General features: G+C 33.3%; 1 protein-coding gene across 5 annotated transcripts; it reads right to left on the bottom strand.

Annotated features, from left to right (window-relative positions):
• Positions 1 to 2,412: 2,412 nt before the first annotated feature.
• Positions 2,413 to 21,087, bottom strand: LOC114173115 (DNA polymerase delta catalytic subunit-like). Of its 5 annotated transcripts, none has more exons than XM_028057339.2 (30): positions 20,976 to 21,087; positions 20,708 to 20,867; positions 20,304 to 20,499; positions 20,067 to 20,202; positions 19,843 to 19,980; positions 19,456 to 19,533; positions 19,246 to 19,337; positions 18,915 to 18,981; positions 18,751 to 18,822; positions 18,047 to 18,133; positions 17,315 to 17,434; positions 17,111 to 17,209; positions 16,565 to 16,672; positions 16,321 to 16,416; positions 16,134 to 16,199; positions 15,960 to 16,016; positions 15,723 to 15,810; positions 15,532 to 15,611; positions 15,142 to 15,255; positions 14,478 to 14,592; positions 14,236 to 14,408; positions 14,082 to 14,153; positions 13,776 to 13,850; positions 13,600 to 13,689; positions 13,358 to 13,527; positions 13,077 to 13,150; positions 12,887 to 12,974; positions 12,638 to 12,712; positions 11,054 to 11,120; positions 2,413 to 3,489 (listed from the first exon to the last, which is right to left on the bottom strand). In XM_028057339.2, the coding sequence occupies exons 1-30, from the start codon at positions 21,015 to 21,017 to the stop codon at positions 3,484 to 3,486; spliced, it is 2,901 nt and encodes a 966-aa protein (XP_027913140.1). In that variant the 5' UTR covers positions 21,018 to 21,087; the 3' UTR covers positions 2,413 to 3,483. The 5 variants fall into 5 exon arrangements, with proteins under 5 accessions (XP_027913140.1, XP_085525676.1, XP_085525678.1 ...); XM_085669550.1 differs by having other exon boundaries at positions 2,413 to 3,429; XM_085669552.1 differs by lacking the exon at positions 13,600 to 13,689 and having other exon boundaries at positions 2,413 to 3,429.
• Positions 21,088 to 21,766: the final 679 nt, after the last annotated feature.

The raw sequence follows: 21,766 nt of genomic DNA, 5'->3' as shown, positions 1-21,766 counted from the left end.
TATAGGTGAAAGCAACAATAGAGAAAGAGAAGTAGTTAGTGATGAGGATAATTTTGATTCTCAAACCCATGAAATGAAGAGGAGATTGAGAGACTAGATACTGATTCTACTCTTGACAAAAAATATATATGATCCAAGCTAATGGAAGAATATTGATACAAATTTGAGAGATTTATTGGTAGAAAAAGGTCCTATTAAAATCACTGATATAGATTTTCCTAAGGATATACATTCTAGGCACTTTTCTTCATCAAATTATATTCAAACATTGCCTAATGGAGATAAATACGAAAGAAGATGGCTAATTTATTCTAGAGATTTAGATAAAGTCTTTTGTTTTTGGTGTAAATTGTTTAATGTTGTTTTTCGTACAAGTAAACTAGCTAACGAAGGTAGTAATGATTGGAGAAATCTTAGTAATAAGTTGAAGAGACATGAAATATCAAATGAGCATATTACTAAAATGAATGAAAGATTTGGAAATGAGATGGGAAAAAAAATTAAACAATAAACAAATATGTTCAAGAACAAATGAATAAAGATAGAGAACATTGGAGAAATGTGTTGTTAAGAATTATTGCAATTGTTAAAACTCTTGGTAAAAATAACTTCGCCTTTCGTGGCAACAATGAAAAGATTTATCAAGAAGCTAATGGAAAATTTTTAAGTCTGATTGAAATGATTGCATAATTTGACCCAATTATGCAAGAACATATTCGTCGAATTAAATATAATGAAATTCACAACCATTACTGTAAGACCCGAGAAATTTAAATAATTAAATAAATAATTATTTAATAATGCGGGTAGTGGGAGCCTTTATGGCATTTAATGCTAACTTTCATGACGGAAAAGTAATAACTTAAGTGGTTGAGAGTACTTGATTGTGTTGAGAGGACTTGGGTTTGAGTTCTATCTATACCAAATTGTGTGATTATTTTGATGGTATGATTTTTATTATATGCATGTAAAATCTATGTTTTGCCTTAATTGTGATGTGGTTCATGGCTTGCTGGTTACTAATTGAGTGTGCTGCGTGCGTGAGGTTCATTAAAACTTGTTCCAAAGTGCCAAAAGCTAGTAGCATTGCGCTACTGGTATGGTACATGGTGACACGGGACAAGCCGCCAGACAGTAGGGACCCAAAATAGTGGCTGCCACTGGACACACGTGGCGCCTAACATAAGGGATGGTTCTGCTAGGCGGAATTGGGCTGACAGTAGCATTGGAAGGCGCATTGCGCCTGGTGGTGGGGGGGATGCTGCTAGGCGGTCTAGAGCTCAAGTTCGCCCAACGATGCAGTGGAGGCACCAGGCGGTTCCAGGTGCAGATGTGGTCTGCGTGGAGGATTCTACACAGATTTGGATGGAGGTCTTTATGTGATACTTTGCTAGGGGCCTAGTTACGAGTGCAACTTATATTGGGGTAACACGTTGCCACTCGAGGTTGTAGCCTGGTGGTTTTGGAAGTCTAGTGGAGTGTGCGAGATCGTGACTCGTATGAATGGGTTCCGGAAGTTGCCCTCCTCGGTGTTATCTGACGAGTTTGGTAGTCTTGGAAAAAATACGGATTACGGTTTGTATTGGAAAACTCCACTTGGTGTTGCAGATTGTGGTCGTGACACGTTTATTCTTGCGTGTGGACTATTAGGTGGTGGCCTGGAGGGGCGAGTAGACACTTGTGGCAGCAAGGATCAATCAGTGTAACCATCAAGGGGTGTAGAATCAAGAGGCGTCCAACAGAGGATTTGAAAGTCGAGGTTTAAGGATTGAGGTTCTAACAAGGTCATGGGTTTGAAATTATATTTGTTAATATATATTGTATTTTTTTATTTGAATTCACCCTATATGTGTGTTTGGCGATGATTATGTAACTCGTTACATGGGAGCAGATGTTGATGCAGGTGAGCCCGTAGAAACTTAGAGCCGGAGTGGGGCCGCATGAGAGTTTTTACATAGAGATGTTTCATGAGTTTTATGGATTTATTTTGTAACTAGTGTTATGAACAATTTTATTATTTGTAATAGGTGAACGCCTTTATGAAATTTTTTTATTTGGCACGTTTGAAATAAAGTTTTAATTTTTCCCGCATTTTTGGGAAAAATATTTCATTAATAAATGCAGATTATTATTACTTTTATTTTAAATTTTAAATAAATAATTGTTGGCTAAGACGTTACAATTACCTTGGGCATAATATGAAAAATGAGTTGATAAATTTGTTAACAAGTGAAATTGATTAGTTCAAATTTTTGCCCTCATTTAATATTTAATCTGGGGATTTAATTGAATTTTAGTGCTTTAAAGATTAATTTAATCAGGATTCATTATTATTGGATTTATTGAATTCATAAGATAAAGATGGCGTAAAAATTGATTTTAGTTGCATAAAATATTATTGGATATTCTAACGTTTATTGATGCAACTGAAGTTTAATTTGAGTCATTAACAGTGTGGATTTGAAATATTCAAAGTTACAAAATAAGTCAAAAATCAGAAAATCCTGGAAAGGAATAACACCCCCAATTTTTATTTTACACATTCCTCCTACAAGTGGACCACCTAAAAAACCTGTTCTGCACCCCTAGTTTTTACTAAGTTGCACCCTTCCTACCACTTAAACTCCACTCAACCAGATCATGCCATGTGCCAATCCTCCACTAATTAATCTGTCCAACCACATGATGACATGTGTCATAATCCTCCACTCACTAAATTGACTAATCAGAGCTTGCCACGTCATCATCTCCTTCCCAAAAAGAAATCTTAATCTTTCTCCTCTCCCACCACCATCACACGGTCAACCTCTGGCCACCATGGACCTCGCCATATCTCAACGCGAGCAACCACCATGGAAGCGCGACCACGACGCAAACAACTGCAGTACCGAAACCTGCACTTGCGTCAAAAGCCACCTCACCTGCACCGCGCGATCCAGCATCACCGTCAGCCAGAACTACAACCTCGCAGTTGTTCGAATCTCGCAACTCCACCACCGTACGTGATCTTCCACGCCATTCCTACACCTCGACGTCGCGCCACCACAGATCTACATCTTCCGTGCAACGAACCAGATTCGCTTCGTACCACCGCGAAGACGAAGGTACCAGCGACAGTTCGCATCACTAGAAGAAACGCTATGAACCTGCACCATCTTCATCTCCACGGTGCAAGCAGCTTACTCGTAACAGCACCTCCATTGGCGAAAAAGAAAGACGCAACTACCACGTTTTGCATCCGTACCATGAAACTATTCTTGCGTCCATCGGAGAACGCAACAGACGTCAACGCATCATTCCACCACAGCAGCACAACCACCATTGTGGCAGCCACAATCCATCATGGATGCACAAACCATGGAGGCAGAAACCCTAATTCTGGAGAGAGAAAGTGCATTTCCACGTGTCAACCTTTGATAGGGCAATCAGCTGGTCAAACAGGACAAATGGTCAAAGCAGTAGTCAACTTTGATCAAATTCTGGTCAATACTGCAAAAATGGTCAAAGAAGAGGGGAAAAATTGAAAATTGGACAAAAATTAAGTTGCTAATTAATTAAATAAAGATAAAATATTTCAGCAACAAAACATATAAAGCTCAAGTCCAATCGACGCCTATATAAATAGACCTAAGGGAGCAGAAGAAGGACACTTAGCAACTCTCTAGTTTTTGCAGCTATCATCCATCTACCACCTCTCTCGTTCTTGTTTTTACTTTCATTCATCTATGTCTTTTATCTCCAAATCACGTGAAAAGTAATGGTTTTACATCATAGCTAAATAGTTATATGTTTTAATCTACATGCACGTTAATCACATGAGTTAAGGGTTTTTAACTTTAATTGAGAATTTACTTTTATTAAATTTAGAAACTTTTATGTAATTAAAAGAGTTTTTGCTAATAATTGAGAATCTACTTTGATTAGAGGTAAAAACTTTAATTAGAATTAATCAAGAATTTACTTTGGTTAATTAGTTTCTTACTTGATTTTAGAGATAAAAGAATAGACATGATTAGGCATAATAGTATTTAATTGAGAATGTACTATGATTGAATCTACTATGATTAATCTACAAAGTTCTTACTTTTGATTGAGAATTTACTTTTTTAGTTAATAGTAAGAACGCCAACAAATTAGTTAAGAATTTACTTTAATTAATTTGAAGAGGAAAACAATAGCTAATTGAACAATAATTTGAAGATGACCGATGAAGAGTCTATATTGAAAGCAGTGGAATTGGCCTGTTTTATTATAATTGTTTCTAAGTCTTTTATTAATTTGCTATTTTATTCTTAAATTCTTCTCTAAATTTTTGCATATTATCATATAGTTTAGTTGCATTAGGATAGATTTTTTATAAGAGTCAAATATTAAAAATCAATTATGTACTCGTTGGGATACGACTCAGGGTTAGCTTAACCCTATCTAGTTGGTTCACTACTAACTTGGCAATACTGAAGTTGCTAGAGTTAAGTAGTGTTAATTTGATCGCTTAACGACAACGTTATCAAATTTGGCATCGTTGTCGGGGAGTGCGGTTAGTATTTTCTTTATTTTGATTCTTATTCATTCATTTCACTTTTTTATTTTACTTTATTTTTTTTACGCATATACGTTTAATAAAGTTTGAGTTTTTTTTTGTAGTCTTTAGTTGTTTTCAATATTTCTAGCAAAATTTTTGTTTTTGTTTTGATTAAGAATTTCTCTTTAGAAATATTTTGAGATTAGTTGGGAAAACTCTGGCTGGTATTTAAGTTGTCCACTGTGACGCACCTCTCTTTCCTGGGAGTGAACCCAACAACATCTTAAATTCTTTCTTTCTTGAAATCTTTTTACAAAACACTAATAAGAAAAAAAATAAAAAAGAAAGGAACATCTTCAGACTGCATAGTGCATGACCTGAGCCAACCCGGGTAAAATCTATCAATTTGATCTGGAACTTGAATGAAACTTGCGCAAAACACGTAGAAGACTTGAATTCGGGTGTTCTATTGAGAGAACACCTTCTACATCTGAAGCTACTGCAGAAACAATACCTTCATCCCCTCCATTCACAAATATATCTTTAGATCCTTCATCAGATCCAGATCCAAACATAATGGAGGAGAGAACCATCAGACAGTTGGCCACATCCAACAATCCCATCATCATCAACAACATCCAATACCCAGAAGGGTAGTGTGAGCTCAAGAGTGACCTACTAAAGGGCTTGCCACAATTTCATGGGTTATCAGGAGAGAATCCACACAAACACTTGAGGCAATTCCATATGATCTGTGAAAACTTTAAATCTCCCACGATCGCACTAGAAACCCTCAAAATGAGAGTTTTTCCTTTTACCCTTCAAGGAGCGACACAAGATTGATGGTACTACCTTTCATTGAGAATCACTAATTAGGAAACTATGGAAAGAATTTTTCTTGAGAAATATTTCTCTGCATCTCGAGAAGGAGAAACCCTTAGTGAATATTGGGAAAGATTCAACAAACTCTGTGCATCTTGTCCTCATTCAATACTTTTATGAAGGAATGAGTTTGTCAGACAGACAATAGGTAGATGTTGCAAGCGATGGATCTTTTCTGGATCAATTGCCACAAGCCGCTAGAGAGTTGATTGAACGAAAGGCAACTGATAGTCAACAGTATGAAACAAGAGCAAATTCAGTAACGTCGTTAAGGGGAGACCACGAAGTTGAGACTTATGCAGCAAATGAAAAAAAGATGGATGAAAGAATAGCTGGGTTAGAAAAGAAGCTTGATGAGATTGCAAGCTTGTTCAAAAAATCAACTCCAAAAATAACAAAGGTGTGTGAAATTTGTACTTCAACAAGCCATTATACTGATGAATGCCCTAGCTTAACAGGAACTATTGTGGAGGAACCATCTCAAGCTTCTGCTACCAACATGTTTGGAGGAAATAAAACATCTCAGAAGAATTATGACTTGTCCTCCAATAGGTATGATCCAAGTTGGAAAAATCATCCAAATATGAAATGGGGTAATCAACAACACGAGCAACCTTATGTTCCTCCTCAAATGAGACAACAACCTCAATCAGATGTTGCATCGCTGGTAGAAAAATTTATGAATATTATGGTTGAGCAGAATGATGAAGTAAAAAAGATTATTACTGACTTGAATCAAAGGGCGGAGAATTTAAAATCTAAAGTTAATCAAGGATCAAGTCAACTACCTGCACAAACTGTGGTCAACCCACGTAATGTAAGTGCTATTACTTTAAGATCGGGTAAACAGGTACGAGGACTTGAGGAAGCCCAAGAGAATGAAGATTAGGAAAACGAATTTGCATCCATTGATAAAAGTGAAGGATCAGGCGAACCAATACCATGTACATTTGAGACGCCTACACCCACTAATGACTCCAGGTTAGTATCCTCTAATTCTTCTTCTTCTAATTCTTCTTCATCTTATTCTCCCCTTCCTCCCTATCCAAATCATTTGAAACTGAAAACAAAGAAGTTAGAGGAGTTGGACCAAAAAATCTTGAATACTTTTAAGAAGGTAGAGATAAACATCCCTTTGTTGGATGTTGTGAGGCAAATTCTGAAATACACCAAGTTTCTTAAAGAACTTGGCACCAATAGAAGGCGTGTTAGGGATAATGAGGTTGTGAACTTGGAAAGAAATGTATCAAGCTTGATTAAGAGATCTATCGAAATACAACAAAAATGCAAGGATCCAGGTATGTTTTCTGTCCCCTGTGTTATAGGAAGTACTAAGTTTGACAATGCCATGTTAGATTTAGGAGCTTCTATAAATGTGATGCCTTTGTCATTTTTTACTTCTCTTCATCTTGGACCTCTTAAGACTATAGGTGTGGTCATTCAACTGGCCAACCGTAGCACAGTTAACCCTGCAGGTGTGTTAGAAGATGTGCTTGTCCGAGTGGACAAGTTAATTTTTCCTGCAGATTTCTACATCTTGGACATGAAGGACGATGAAGGAATGAGTTCAACTACAATAATCTTGGGAAGATCGTTCATGATGACAACACGTACCAAGATAGATGTGCATGCATGATCAATGACTATGAAGATAGGAGACGAGAAGGTGCAGTTCAATGTGTTGGAAGCCATGAAGCACCCGACTGAAGACCATTCTTTGTTTTGTATTGATTTACTAAATGATGTAGTGAACAATTTTGCTTTTGGTTTTTTAGACATTTTTTCTGGTTTTTCTTCTTCTTTGGATTTTTCTTTCTCAAATATATCGTACATAATTTTAGACGACAAAGAAAACTTTAAAACAAGTGATATTGAGGATGCGATTTCACTAGATGATACCTATGTGGCGTTCGAGTGTGATGTTGAGGTGGCTGAAATTACCTTATGCAATAAAATGTTGCCGTCTATGGAACAACCACCTACTTTGGAGTTGAAACCCTTGCCATATCATTTGAAATATGCTTATCTTGAGAGGGATGGGAAACTCCATGTTATTATATCTGCCTTGCTTACTGATGAGCAGGAACAACAACTATTGTAGGTTATCAAAGATCACAAGAGAGCAATAGGTTGGATGTTGGCAGATATTCCTGGTATTAGTCCTTCTTTCTGCATGCACATAATACTCTTGGAGGAGGATGCTAAGCCAGTAAGGCAGCCTCAAAGGAGATTGAATCCTCAACTGATGGAGGTTGTAAAGAAGGAAGTCACTAAGTTGCTACAAGAAGGTATTATATGTCCTATTTCTGACAACACTTGGGTGAAAACCTCTGAGGCTATGCAGATATGAAAATACCTAGAGAATCCATCAAGAAAACAGTAATGAGACTTACCTGTCAATCTGTCTAACATCTCGTCCATGAATGGTAAGGAAAAATGGTCTTTCTTGGTGGCCTGATTTAGTCTTCTATAATCAATGCAGACCCTCCAGCTATTCTGAATACGAGTAGGAATCAACTCGTTCTTGACCACGGTGATCCCAGATTTCTTAGGGACCACATGTACAGGACTCACACAAGTGTTGTCAGAAATAGGATATATAATACCTGCTTGTAGTAACTTAGTGACTTCCTTCTTCACAACCTCCATCAACCGAGGATTCAATCTCCTCTAAGGCTGCCTTGTTGGCTTAACATCCTCCTTTAAGAGTATTATGTGTGTGCAGAAGGAATGACTAATGCCAGGAATATCTACCAACGTCCAACCTATTGCTCTCTTGTGATCTTTGATAACCTACAACAATTGTTGTTCCTGCTCATTAGTAAGCAAGGCAGATATAATAATAGGGAGTTTTCCATCCCTCTCAAGATAAGCATATTTCAAATGAGATGGCAAGGGTTTCAACTCCAAAGTAGGTGGTTGTTCCACAGACGACAACATTTTATTACCTAAGGTAATTTCAGCCACCTTAGCATCACACTCGAACGCCACATAGGTATCATCTAGTGAAACTGCGTTCTTATATCACCTGTTTTAAAGTTTTCTTTGTCGTCAAAAATTGTGTACGACATATTTGAGAAAGAAAAATCCAAAGAAGAAAAAAACCCAGAGAAAATGTCTAAAAAACCAAAAGCAAAATTATTCATTACATCACTTAGTAAATCAATACAAAACAAAGAATGGTCTTCAGTCGGGTGCTTCATGGCTTCTAACACATTGAACTGCACCTTCTCGTCTTCTATCTCCATAGTCATTGATTTTGCATGCACATCTATCTTGGTACGTGTTGTCATCATGAACGGTCTTCCCAAGGATATGATAAGGGATATAATATGAAAGGAAAACATTAGGGTGTGAAGAAATTTTTTTTTGATATTAATCCTAGATCATTTTATACTCCATGTGGTTATCATAGTTTAAACTTAGTAATTTGTGATAGGGCTAACTCTTGTCCAAAAGCTACATCTTTTTTTGGTGTGTTACAACATAAATATACTTTATTTTCTTCTTCTACAAAAAAGGTGGAAAATTTTACAAGCCCATATACATAACTTAACTCTTAAATCATTTTCACAAACACGTTGGGAAAGTCGTATTGAAAGTGTGAAAGCTATAAGATTTCAAACTTCACAAATACGAGATGTTTTATTTGAATTAGCTGAAGTTAGTAATGATCCTAAAATAAAATAGTGAAGCTAATTTTTTAACAACTTATGAACTAGAAAACTTTGAGTTTTTGTTATGTATGAATATTTGGTATGACATTTTATTTGCAGTTAGCTCTTTAAGTAAGAATTTACAATCAAAAGTTATGTGCATTGATGAAGCTATTGAACAAGTAAAAGATCTTCTTTCATTTTTTGAATAGTATAAAGAAAATGGATTTGAAAATGCATTGATTTCTTCCAAGGAAATTGCTTTTGAAATGAATATAGAACCTAAGTTTCGTGAAAAACGTATGAAACGCAAAAAAAAAAAAGTGATGAAAATGTTGATAATGAAATTGTAAAATCTCTTCAAGAATCATTTAGAATTGATTACTTTTTATATATTGTAGATAGAACAATTACCACACTTCAGAGTAGATTTGAACAATTTAAAATATATGAAGATATTTTTGGTTTTTTATTTAGTGTTAAAATTAAAGTCACTATATTATACATTTTTGAAAGAAAAATGTTTAAACCTTTCAAAATCTTTAAAACATGATATTTTGTTGGATATTGGTGAATTTGATTTATTTTCAGAATTAAATATCTTAAGGGAAATTATACATGTAGAAAATGATAAATCGATTAATATTTTTAATTATATAAAAAGAATAGATTCTTTTCCAAATGTATATATAACTTATAGAATAATGTTAACAATTCCAGTGTCAGTTGCTTCAGTCGAAAAAAAGTTTCTCAAAGTTAATGATAATAAAAAATTAAGATCAATAATATTCTAAAAAAGATTAAACATAAATCATATTAAATGAAATTAATTATGACAATTTAATGAATAATTTAACATAAAAAAACTCAAAAAATAAATTATAAATAAAATATTTCATTTTTTAAGTTTGTTTCTTAAACCTTCCGATCTTTTCGATCTCTTGAACCCCTGGTCACTTCATGTCCGACCAACAATGAATAATGACTTCCATTAAGATAACAAAAAAGCAAAAAATAGTCACATCAAGCCACAAACTTTTATTTATTTTTACTTCATTTATAAGATAAGAAGCATCATAATTACTTGACCAAAAACAAAATTTGGGATTTAAGGAAAGAGCATGGAAGAGCGCATTCTACAGTTCAACACTCACCATACCATACCAGGCTTTTCAAGCATCAGGCATTCTCATTATTTAAAAAAAAAAAAAAAAAAAAACTGTAAACTTCACGTTTTAAGTGAACAAACAATAATAAAAAAAAATGGTGATGGAAATGGGATGATGAGAAAACTTTACCAAGGGACTGTTCCACAGCAAAACCAGTCCAGAAACAAAAATCAAAAACAGAACCACAGCCAGAGAAAAAAATACTAAAAATGTGACCCCTTTACACACCATCTTTCTACTTAAAACATCACATCCCCTCATATTATATACAGTAAACATTCATTTTTAATATTCCTAGATTAAAAATATAATATCAAAATAGTCCAGCAACATTTTCTCATACAACCACAAAGCTCTTCGGTGCAATGCAATGCATTCAAATCAACGTCAACATCTACAACATTTGGTCTCATTGAACAACAATCATATAATCATCAAAAAAATAGAAACCACAACTACAAACACAAATACAAGTTAGAACTAACAAACAAAACATCATATTATCATATTCAAAAATCAATAAAACAAGTTTTATTTTTCATACAACCACAAAGCTATTCGGTGCGATGCATTCAAATCAACATCTACAACATTTGCTCTGATGGAACAACAATCATATAATCATCAAAGAAATGGAAACCGCAACTACACAGTTGCAAGGGTAAACTAACAAACAAACATCATATTATGATTACAACAACTCATCCAATATCACACAATCCATGATATTGTTTATTGTCTCTCCCAAGAACAATAAACTCGCGCATAGTCTTAGCATAAAAGAATCAATCATCAACATTAACAAAGGCTCATATGAAACTTACCATCCCAACCAGTTCACCCTTGAATCCAAACAAACTCTTCCTACTCCTTGGAGTATCCGGACTGATTCTACATGCATTAAATTTGCAATAACACATCCAATTCATAATATTTACTTTTAACCATCCACAATTTATAACTAAAAATTTGTAAAACTAACTTCAATCTCTACATATGAAATAAAGGTAAGATAAAGAGTCAAAGTTTTTTTTTTTGAAAAAAAGAAATATTAAACCTTCATCTATTTATATAAATCCTTTTAAACAGACTTGCAATGCTACATATTACAGTAATATAGGTTGAAGTCCGTTAGTTAAAACTAATATATACAGATTATCATATAGATGAAGAAAAGAGAATACGGTAACCACGTTCAACTAACATGTATGTAATAACATGTAACAAGTTAAAATGGACATTTTGGTTCATGGAAGTGTAGAATTATAGTAATTTAGTCCTTGATAAAGAAATGCAAATTTTGATTTCGACAATATATATGTATAAAGTATAGATTGATCCCTGAACTTTTACTTTCAAGTATCAAATTAATCTTTAAAAAATCACTTGTTTCTGCAAATAGTAAATCAAACACGAATTATATACTAAATTAATTTGTTCTCAGCAATAAACGCCATTCAAGATATTAATAAAAGGAAACTTTTCTACTATATTTATTTTGTATAAAACAGCATATTGATTAAAATTTAATAAAAATAAAGTTGTTTTATAAAAAAAGAATAGTTATTTTAATTATATGTTTAAAATATCAAAAAAATTATATTCAGTAACTTTTTAAAATACCTTATAAAAATGTAATTTATAGTTTGGAAAAAAGAATATTTTAATAGAAAATTTAAATACATAAATAAAATATTAAATTTATTAATTTATTTAAGCATAGTTTTAATTCAAGTATATACATAAATAATATATAAATAAAATAAAAAGTACTATTATTATTTTATTAATAACATCAAGAATGATAAATTCTTTATACCTAAATATTTATCTTTGCTTAGTTTTTCTTAAAAATAATCCATTTTAAAACTTTAATATTTAATTTTTTTTACTTTTTTTATTTAAGTTTTAACAAATATGCTATTTTCAAATAAAATAAGAGAAATAAGTGTTACATTATTTTTTTAAAATAAGTGAAGTATAATTTATTAAAGCAAGAAGAATGTCATTAAACATTAACGTAAATGCATTCTTTTCTATTAAAAATATAAATTTGGCATAAATGTTTATAAGAATTTTGTAAATGCAATCATTATACATTATTTCTATATTATTACTGAAAATACATGTAACTATTGTTATTGCTGGCTTTTAAAAAATAATAATAATAATTCAAATTAAATGTGAATAGATTGTATTAAATTGGTATGTTAACCTAGGTGAAATACCAAAAAATAGTGAACTTAGGATGAGTTCATAAAAAAATTACACAAAAAAATAAATTGAATGAACTTGTCATTTTATATTTTGGGGTTATTAATGAATGATGAAATTCATTGAATAAACCACTATGAAGACGGAAGAAAATTAAGAAAGAAACTGACATTGGAAAAACTTAAAAACTCCACCTGTCCAATTCTGAGCTTGCTTTGCACAAATCTTTCTGTGCCTTTTTTCGTCGATAAAAAATTGGACAATCCCGACTGCAACAAATTAGTACCCGAGAAATCAGTAACAGCAGTCCAACAATGAGAAACCAAACCAAAAACGAAATTATAAGTTATTGTACAAAAAGCACAAAATAAAAATAGACCAAAAACAAGAGTAAGAAATTTAAGAGCCCGAACCATCCAAGAAATTTCACTAAATGGACAAACCTTGTGCAGAGAACATCTTCATAAGGTGAACCTTGGCACTCCTGACACTGAGTCCACAACCTCCCAAAAAGCTTCTCCAGCTCAGACACTACAACCACAACACCACTTGTTTTTGTGAATTTTGTCCAATAAAAAAATAACTGTAACCATTCTGTACAACAAAACCAAAACCATTTCAAAGATGCCCCACCTTGAGACACTGTTTTACAGTATAGCTCAGCCTTCCTTTCTGTGCAATCTGAACAGACCGTATGATGATCCTTGCTGAATCAAATGCAAAACAAAAATTATTAGACCAAAAAATATACTGCCAATGTAGCATGTGTATAAATGTTCTTTGTAGTTCCAGTGTCTTTTCTTTGCAAAAATCTAATAAAACAAAACAAAAAATTATAATATATGAAATTAAAATCAACCAGAAACAGTCTTAGAACTTTAAGACAACACTACAAAAGGAGGGGTGATACATACCCTAATACAGTTTTACAGCCAATGCATTTAAGCATTTTAGGAAAAGGTAATTTCGATTGGCCACGGTTTGATGGAGTACTAGAAGAAATAAAAATCGATTCTGTATGACTTCCATGGAGAAGTTCGCTCCTAGCATTCTTCAAGATTGGCTCAAAAATTCTCAGAATCGGCTGCATACAATGAAGCTAATAAGAACACAAATTTGGAGAAATCGAAAACATGCAAGGAAATGATAAACCAACCTTGCTAATTTGATTGTCAACATAATATTGATAATCTATTGGTATGTCGTTCTCTAGAACATAAATAGGGTCTTCTGATTTCTCATATGCCTGATTTTCTTATACGTGTTAGTCTAGAGATAATCTGAACCAATGTTTAAAAAACTAAAAAAATAGAGGGTAACATGTGGTAGTACCTTCGCACCTCTTGCACCTTTGATAATTACATATGGTACTCTGTCTCCAACATTAGGAGCAGTGGCAGCATCTCGCTGTCAATTACAAAACCAAACCAAATCAAATCAAATACATGTATGTCCCACAGAACTGATACATGACTAGCTCAATAAGCCTAAAAACAGTCCTCAATCGAGTACAGTTCCACATGCAGTGCAAACGATCATGTACTATAACAGTGGCTTCTTTTTCCTTTGCCAACCCACAATACAAGAATCCAATTTTTTTCTTAAAAAAAACCAAAAATGGAAGATGACAGAACCAACCTTGCGCATCTTTTCAGCAAGTTCAACGTGAGCTGCCTTTACTTTATAGTCATCTCCTGACTTCGTTAAACCCTGATAAAGTAAGCATGTTAGCCCCAAGTTTAAAGGAATTATTTTGGTAATGCATTCGTATCAAATTTCTGAATGATCCCACTTTTGTAATAACCAGCTGTGATAAATCCATCCGATTCTTGTAAAGATCTGAAATTGCATTCTTGACATACTGGACAGCCCCTGGAATGTCTCTGTCAATCAGTATTTTGTGAAGACAATCATTCACCAGGTTTTTGACCAGCAAACAGTTGTCTCTTCGAACTGTTTCAATTCCTGTTCAATACAAATTCAGTTTAAGAGACACTTCAGCAAACCAAGACGAAGGTAAAGAGTAATGTTTACCTTTAGTGTCCATTTTGTCGAAGTCGTTTGGTTTTGTCCACAACAAACCAGCATATCTCTTCTTGCTAATTAAGAGATATGGATAATAAACCTTCTCAAATTCTAGTTTGATGGGCTTCACGATCACAACAAAAACAACTAAGTAAGGACAAATCAATGTAGCAAATAAAATAATAAGTTTTATAGAATTAAGATTAGAGATACAAAAGCTGAAGCTTAAATAACATGAAGATTAAAGCCTCTAGACTAGCTGCAAATGTTATGAACATGTAATTAACGTGAATATAAATTCAGAAATAACATTATATATGTTAAATCTAAACTATTTGAAAAAACATATAACTTTTTGATTCAAATTTGAAGGATCAGGAGAATGATTGGAATAATCAAATTGATAATATGTAGCTTTGTAGTACATGAGGAGATCATTTTTTATTGGAATCTCGTGCAAATAAAAAACAAAGTTGTTTTAGAACCAATTGTACTTCATTGTTTGGAGAAAATATAAAAGAAACATTTTTCCATATCACGAAAATAAGTGATCCATAAAAATCAATTGGCTTTCAAGAAAAACACAAAAAAAAAAAAACAGTTTTCAAGTTTAGGATCCATCAATTTCACAGGCTATCATAAGAATAAAATAAATTGCAAAATAAAATGTTACCTTTGTGAAAGTTCCACTTATAAATTCGGCAGCTTCTCTCCCCAAGTTCATAGCCTGGTCTACGTCAGAAACACCAAATCTTACCATGACTGAATCCGTGTCTCCATATATTACCTAGTAGAAAGAATTACACTACATTGCAACTCATTTGCGATTGATATGGTGGTAAAAGGGTTATGACTATCCAAAATTTAACAAAACAAATGCATTACTGGAAGTGTAAAATTTATTAGCAAGGATGGAAAGTTTATATTGTTGGTGCAATGTTAAATTCCCCATACTAAAATGCAGTGATAAGGACCAATAAAAACACCCAAGATAGCTTCAACTTCTAACCCATGAACCCATAGAGTATGACATGTATCAAACAACAAAACTTCTAAATATTACCTCAGCATTGTGTTCATAGCCATTAAGTGTAGTAAATTTATCTTCCACAAGTTTTTTCGTGTGCTCAATCATTTGTCGACCTTTACAGACATCCAATAAAACATAATAAGAACTCAATGGAGATGCTATTTAAATTCAACAAAAAGATAATCTAAAAAAACACCAAACAAAGTATGAGATGAAAGCAATACCATAGCTTGTTACACTCGATGATATCTCTAAACATGGTAACTGACCAATGGTAGCCCCAGTAAACCCATACACGGAATTTGCACTAACCTGATCAAAAGGAAATAGAAATTGAGTTTAAAATGTTACCAATACCAAGAAATGAACAAATATGAGTAGGCACTATGCAGTAGAGAGAAATGAACAAATATCAAAAGAAGGACAAGGCAAAAAGACGCAAAACATTAAGAGCAGCTTACTTTCAGGGCCAGCTGCCTACCATCTAGCACTGCCCTCTCCAGAGGATCCTTTGCCTCCTGAAATAGATATTTGACAGAATTTATTTAGTGGATTTGAATATATCAAAACACTACGGCGGACACCAAAACAATCTACACCAAAAGTCAACTTTCACATGTACACAGAAAGGATACCTTTAAGTCTGCTTTTGCCCTTTTACGGGCTGTTAGTAGCTCTTCAAGAATTTCAGGAAGTATTCCCTAAATTTATTTTCATTACATCAGTGCCTCAACTTCATATAAGCATTAACCTCTAAAATGAAATCAGCATAGTGCCTTAAAGAAAAAAGGAAAAATAGTAATTTGCTTTCAATCAACATACCTTCTGCAGATTTGATTTAACAAATGTTTCACCGGATGGAGTTCTGTTCACAAACTCTGGAGGGATGTTGAGCTTACGAGCATCTTCAGGAGTCACCTTAAAAAACATTTAACATGAAGAAAGATAAAAAAAAAAAAAAAAACAAAAAAAAAACTACCAATTGTTACCCTATATCAGTTTTTTTTTGTTTTTTCTAAAGAAACAAAACTCATGCTTAACTAAATCAAAACAGTGAAATACTTACCAGAGTGCAATAACATAAATTATAGGCCATCATAATAGATGGATACAGGGATGCAAAATCTAACGTAGCGATTGGTTTTTCATAATATCCGGCCCTTGCCTCCAACACCTGCAAGTTGTAAAGTTGAACTATATGCATCAAAAGGCAACAGCTTGGGTATATGATTAGGTATTTTGTATACTACTTTAGGTAGGATCTTGAGTTTGTAGAACATTATTGAGTTACTAGACTCAAATTTGACAACCTTGATGCAATGCAATCTTGGAGTAAAAAGTTAATGATGCTATGAGCCTTTGTATTTCCAATTCATGAGTCAATTCAGTATATAATCTAATTTGTAGTGACAAATATAAATAAAATTCTCAGAAGATACAAGGTATTGAATAGTTGTATGAATGGATAGCTAATACAATGTATTTCATTTCATATTAGAAGATGCATATACACAAACATGCATGTATAGACATTGAAAGTGGAAAGAATCTGAGAATAAAGGCCCATTAACTGTTAAAATAATAAATATGAAAAATAAAGGAATGAACTTACAGTGGCACCTTCAAATGTTCCTTGTTCAGACCCAACCAGTTTGACATTAGGAATGACAAGATTCTTCTGTCTCGCCTTCCTAAGAAGTTGAGAAAGTACCTGGAAAGGAAGAAAAGAAACAAGTAATTACTGATACAAATTTAACAAGTCATCATTTTAAGTGATTCTAAGCTTTGTTCATTAAAAAGGAAATATGAGGCTTACCTTAATGCTTTGGCCTCTGGAAAGTAGAAAAGAAATTGGAACCCCTGTTACTCGAGCCATCTCCACATAGTTGTAAATGAACATCAATTTATCCAAAAGCCGCTGAGGGAGATATGCATCCTGCACATTAGCGAGTAGAGTAGGAGTTTTAAATGGTCAATTTCTTTCACTTTTAAAATCCCCATAATGGATTAACCATATCTGATACAACACTTTAGTATGTAACAAACCACAAGCAATTCAAAAAAAAACCACAAACAACAACTTTTCAAAGCTAAATTATTAAGCATAGTAAGATAAAAAAAAATTATTGAAATTTTTCTGAGTATATTACTGCCGTTGTAATATGACATGTCAAATAACATCTGTCATCAGTTGGTTAGAATTAGTTACAGACAGCTCAAATGAGAGCTTGACAAATAAAATTAAGTGGTGAAAATCCTTATTTTCTACACGTCACATCAAAAGGACAGATGAAACAGAGCCTTCTTTACAAACAGAAGTATTCCATAAAGTTAACAAACAATGCAAACTAAAACTGTTGCAGGGTCAGTCAGATCATAATTTTCCTTATCAACTGAGAGTTACAAATTATCGCCAACTTTTATGTTTATATCTTTAAAGTTTACTGAACAGTGAAAACTAGATAGGAAACAAAAGAAAAACTAGAAATATTTAAATAAATAAAAAGTGACAATATAGAATCCTAGGACAAAAAATCAGAAAACGAACCTTCAAACAATACACAGCAAGGCGCCTCCTAGTTTCTGCGGTTCCATAATGGAGATCAGATATAATAGAATGATGGACATCCTCTTTCTGCACTATATGAACATGCAGTTACAAAGCTATAGATTGACAAGCACTATAACATTCACAATGAAAGACGAGATTCCAGCAAAAGAAGCTGTTTAGATAATGGCAGGCATACAAAATGTAGAAAAAAAAAAGCAGACACATGCAAACATACAAACAGAAAATAAAAGAACCAATTAAAATGTATATCTGTAAAATTACAACTCCATTGCAATCCAATTGCAATGTCCAATTCTCATATCAAATCATGAGTTTATGTATGTAAATATGCAACTGCATCTATGGTTATAAATATACAGGAATTGTATTTATGTATAAATATAAAGATGTCTTAATTGTACTTTCCAAATTCCAACCATGATCTAAACATCTCCCACTTTCCAGATGTATTTGAAACAAGAAATAAAGGAATAAAAACGATAAAAGGGTGACCCAGTGAACAAGGCTCCCACTTAATGGGACCGAAAGAGGATAGATGTACACAACCTACGCCAAGAAGAGAGGCATTCCAGTTTTGAACTTATCATCTCCAAGTCACAAGGCAATAGCCTTATCATTGTACCAATACACAATAAAGAGGGGAAATAATTGTTGAAATGACTTCAAAAGAATGACTTTACCTGCTCAGAAAGGAAGTGTGCTGAGACAGAATTTAGTGAATAAGAACTTAATTTGTAGTCTCTTTGCATAACCTGCAAATGAAAACACAACAAATAAACCTGTTAAGCAATAAACTCAGAGTGTCCATCACGAGTCAAGTAAAGGAAAACAATATTGACATAACCTGGAATAAGTCAAACTGAACTCTCCCTTCTATTGTAACGTCTTTACTTTCCCTAGTCCCCAACTGCCTACAAAACCATCAAGTTGAATAAGGTAGATAGTCAAATGACTTATTAGAATGAGAAAATAAAAGGACAACAAAACTAATTCCAAAACTCATTGAAAATGTTAAGAACGTAAAAGACAAGATATGCTTTAGAAATCAAGTTTCTATATTCATTAAAGTTTATGAAACTAACAAAAACTAAGAACCCACCAGAATATGACTACTATCAAATAATGACAGGAAACATGTAGATGACAGAAAAATATATCAAACTATATCTCTTTACCTCGATGAGAAAGTTGAATCCTTTACCCGAACTCTACCGCTCCTAATACGGCCAAGAATTGGAAATTCTTCTATCTTCAGCTTTGCGGCTCTCTGAAAAACAATAAAATAACAAATTAAATTAAAACAGTAACCACAACATGCACACAAGATTTGTTTTAAATAAAATCTTCTGGTTATCTACTCTAAAATTTAAAAGTCCAGTCAACACCTCAATAAGATATGGCAGGTCAAATTTGCAGATGTTATATCCAATAACAATATCAGGGTCCACTTCCCGAATGAAATCCTGCAAGGAAAAAAACACCTCCATCAAAAAAATATAAGGATGTAATAGAGAAAAAGTTATAATTCATTCAACAGTTGGATAATATCAAATTGACTCATTGACGAATGATATTTAATAACATTGACCATTGATGATGTTATAAGAACTACAAAACATCATCCTATGAAAAAAAAACATGCAAGGTACCAGTTATTTAATTAGCATATCCCAACAACAGTTTATTTAGGGAGACGGAATAAAAATTGTGGGAGTTTGCTGAAATATTTTTTCTTGATAAGTATAAAATGGATAAGCACACAATGAAATTACCCTCCAGGCTAGTAGGACTTCTGTTTCCGTATCAAATGACATCACATCAACACCAGCAATAGGAGAACATGATTTAAGGGTCATCACATTGCGAATAAGCGGATGGTCTTCTCCTTGTAAAGTAACCAAATTGGCAATCTGAAAAAACAAAAATTGAGAATTTTAGATCGAAAACAATAACACAGTGCACTAATTTGCAGGTGCAAAAAGAGAAGGCAAGGGACCTGGATAACAGGATCATGACTAGGCACGGGAAAATGACCTTTACGACCAGCACACTCAATGTCAAAACTCAATATGCGAAATGGCGCCATCTTTGAATATTCCCCTTCTGGAGCATGACTAATCAAATCAGAATGCCTATAATATTGTCAAGGAGAGAACAGAACAATCCAAGGATTTTGGTATTCCTATAATCCTTTATCCTATTAACCCATACACTAACACATGAAAGAGGATACAGACAATCAAACTCCAACTGGCAATAAGACATGCTTTCCACTATCTTCTTATATTTTCCCACTGGAATTTCAATCCAATTTCCACCAACAATTTTGCAATCAATCATAAACCGTAGGGAAAAAGGTACACTGCTTTCATAAGTCAAGAATGTTTTCATTCCTAGACCATCAAGTTGAATACCCCTGTCAAGAATACCTGTGAAATATTGGTAAGAAATATCTATTCACATAATTAATGTGGACAAAGACAACTATAAAACTAAGATTTATCCCCAAAGTGTGTGTGAGTCAAACATACAACAACAAGTTAAGAAATAAGTCAATAAAAACCAAAAATACAGCATAAACATAAATATAAATGATAAAATCATCAATATAATCGAAAATATATACTACAATTCTACCACGACAACTGGCAACCATGGTTGGGAGTGCAACTACAATTTTTAGAAAGGACTGAGAATCTGATTGCTGATAGTACATAATACTTCTCTTCTGCACCATCTCAATGCAGCGAATGAATTTTTCTGCATTACTATTTCTATTGGCTTCTCTCATCCTTTCCTGAAAGATGACAAAAACAAGTTTGCAAATTAAATAAAGTAATCCTAATCCCTTTCTAGATTAAAAACCAGAAAAAATAAAATAAAATTCACATACTGAATCAGATACCTCAAGGATTTGCTGTAAATGAGAGATATCATCGGAACCCATTCCAGGAGGACAATGGATGTAGAAATATGGTTCAAATCCATGAACATTGCAGCAAACACTGTGACCTGACAAACAAAATATAAAGTAATTCCTGCATGACGTGTAAATATATGATTGTTAATGTGTAATCCAATTTTTTTTTAATTAGAGACTAATTATTGTAATAGTCAAAACTAGGGATGTTAACGGGGCGGGTAGGGTACGGGTAGTAGCCCCCCTACCCTATCCGCTGAATAAATATTCGTCCCGTATCCGTATCCATATCTGTCGGGTATTTGTTATGCGGGTACCCGTCTATTTTTTTCATATCCACGAGTATCCACGGGTACCCGCGGGTATTTACAAAAATATTTTAAAAAATAAATATTTAACCATAATTAGTGCTTGGATTAAGAAGTCTCTTTTCTCCGATTGATTCTTGAAAAACAAACAAATAAAAAATCACGACCAATTTATATTGTAGTTTACTTTTGAATAAAATATTAAAGAAATTACTAACTTCATCAATGTACACCTCTTGCAACATTTTATAAAGTTTCATGTTGTCCAATTTTAATCTAGAAGAGCCTGAAAACATAAGAAGTTCATTAAAAATTTCTAACAATCACTTAATTAAAATATCTAAGTAAAAGTGTTAATTTCATTATCTTCCATGTTAGTCCATAACTAGTCTTGGAGACACATCAATGCCTCCATAGTATCTGAAAGTAATTTACTCGGTTGTGGGGTAAGAATCTTACCACCATTAT

The sequence above is a fragment of the Vigna unguiculata genome, chromosome 2, assembly GCF_037176805.1.
Source record: "Vigna unguiculata cultivar grain cowpea cultivar isolate G323 ecotype 2 chromosome 2, ASM3717680v1, whole genome shotgun sequence".
Classification (NCBI taxonomy): Eukaryota; Viridiplantae; Streptophyta; class Magnoliopsida; order Fabales; family Fabaceae; genus Vigna; species Vigna unguiculata.
This window is presented reverse-complemented; position numbering and strand designations above follow the sequence as displayed.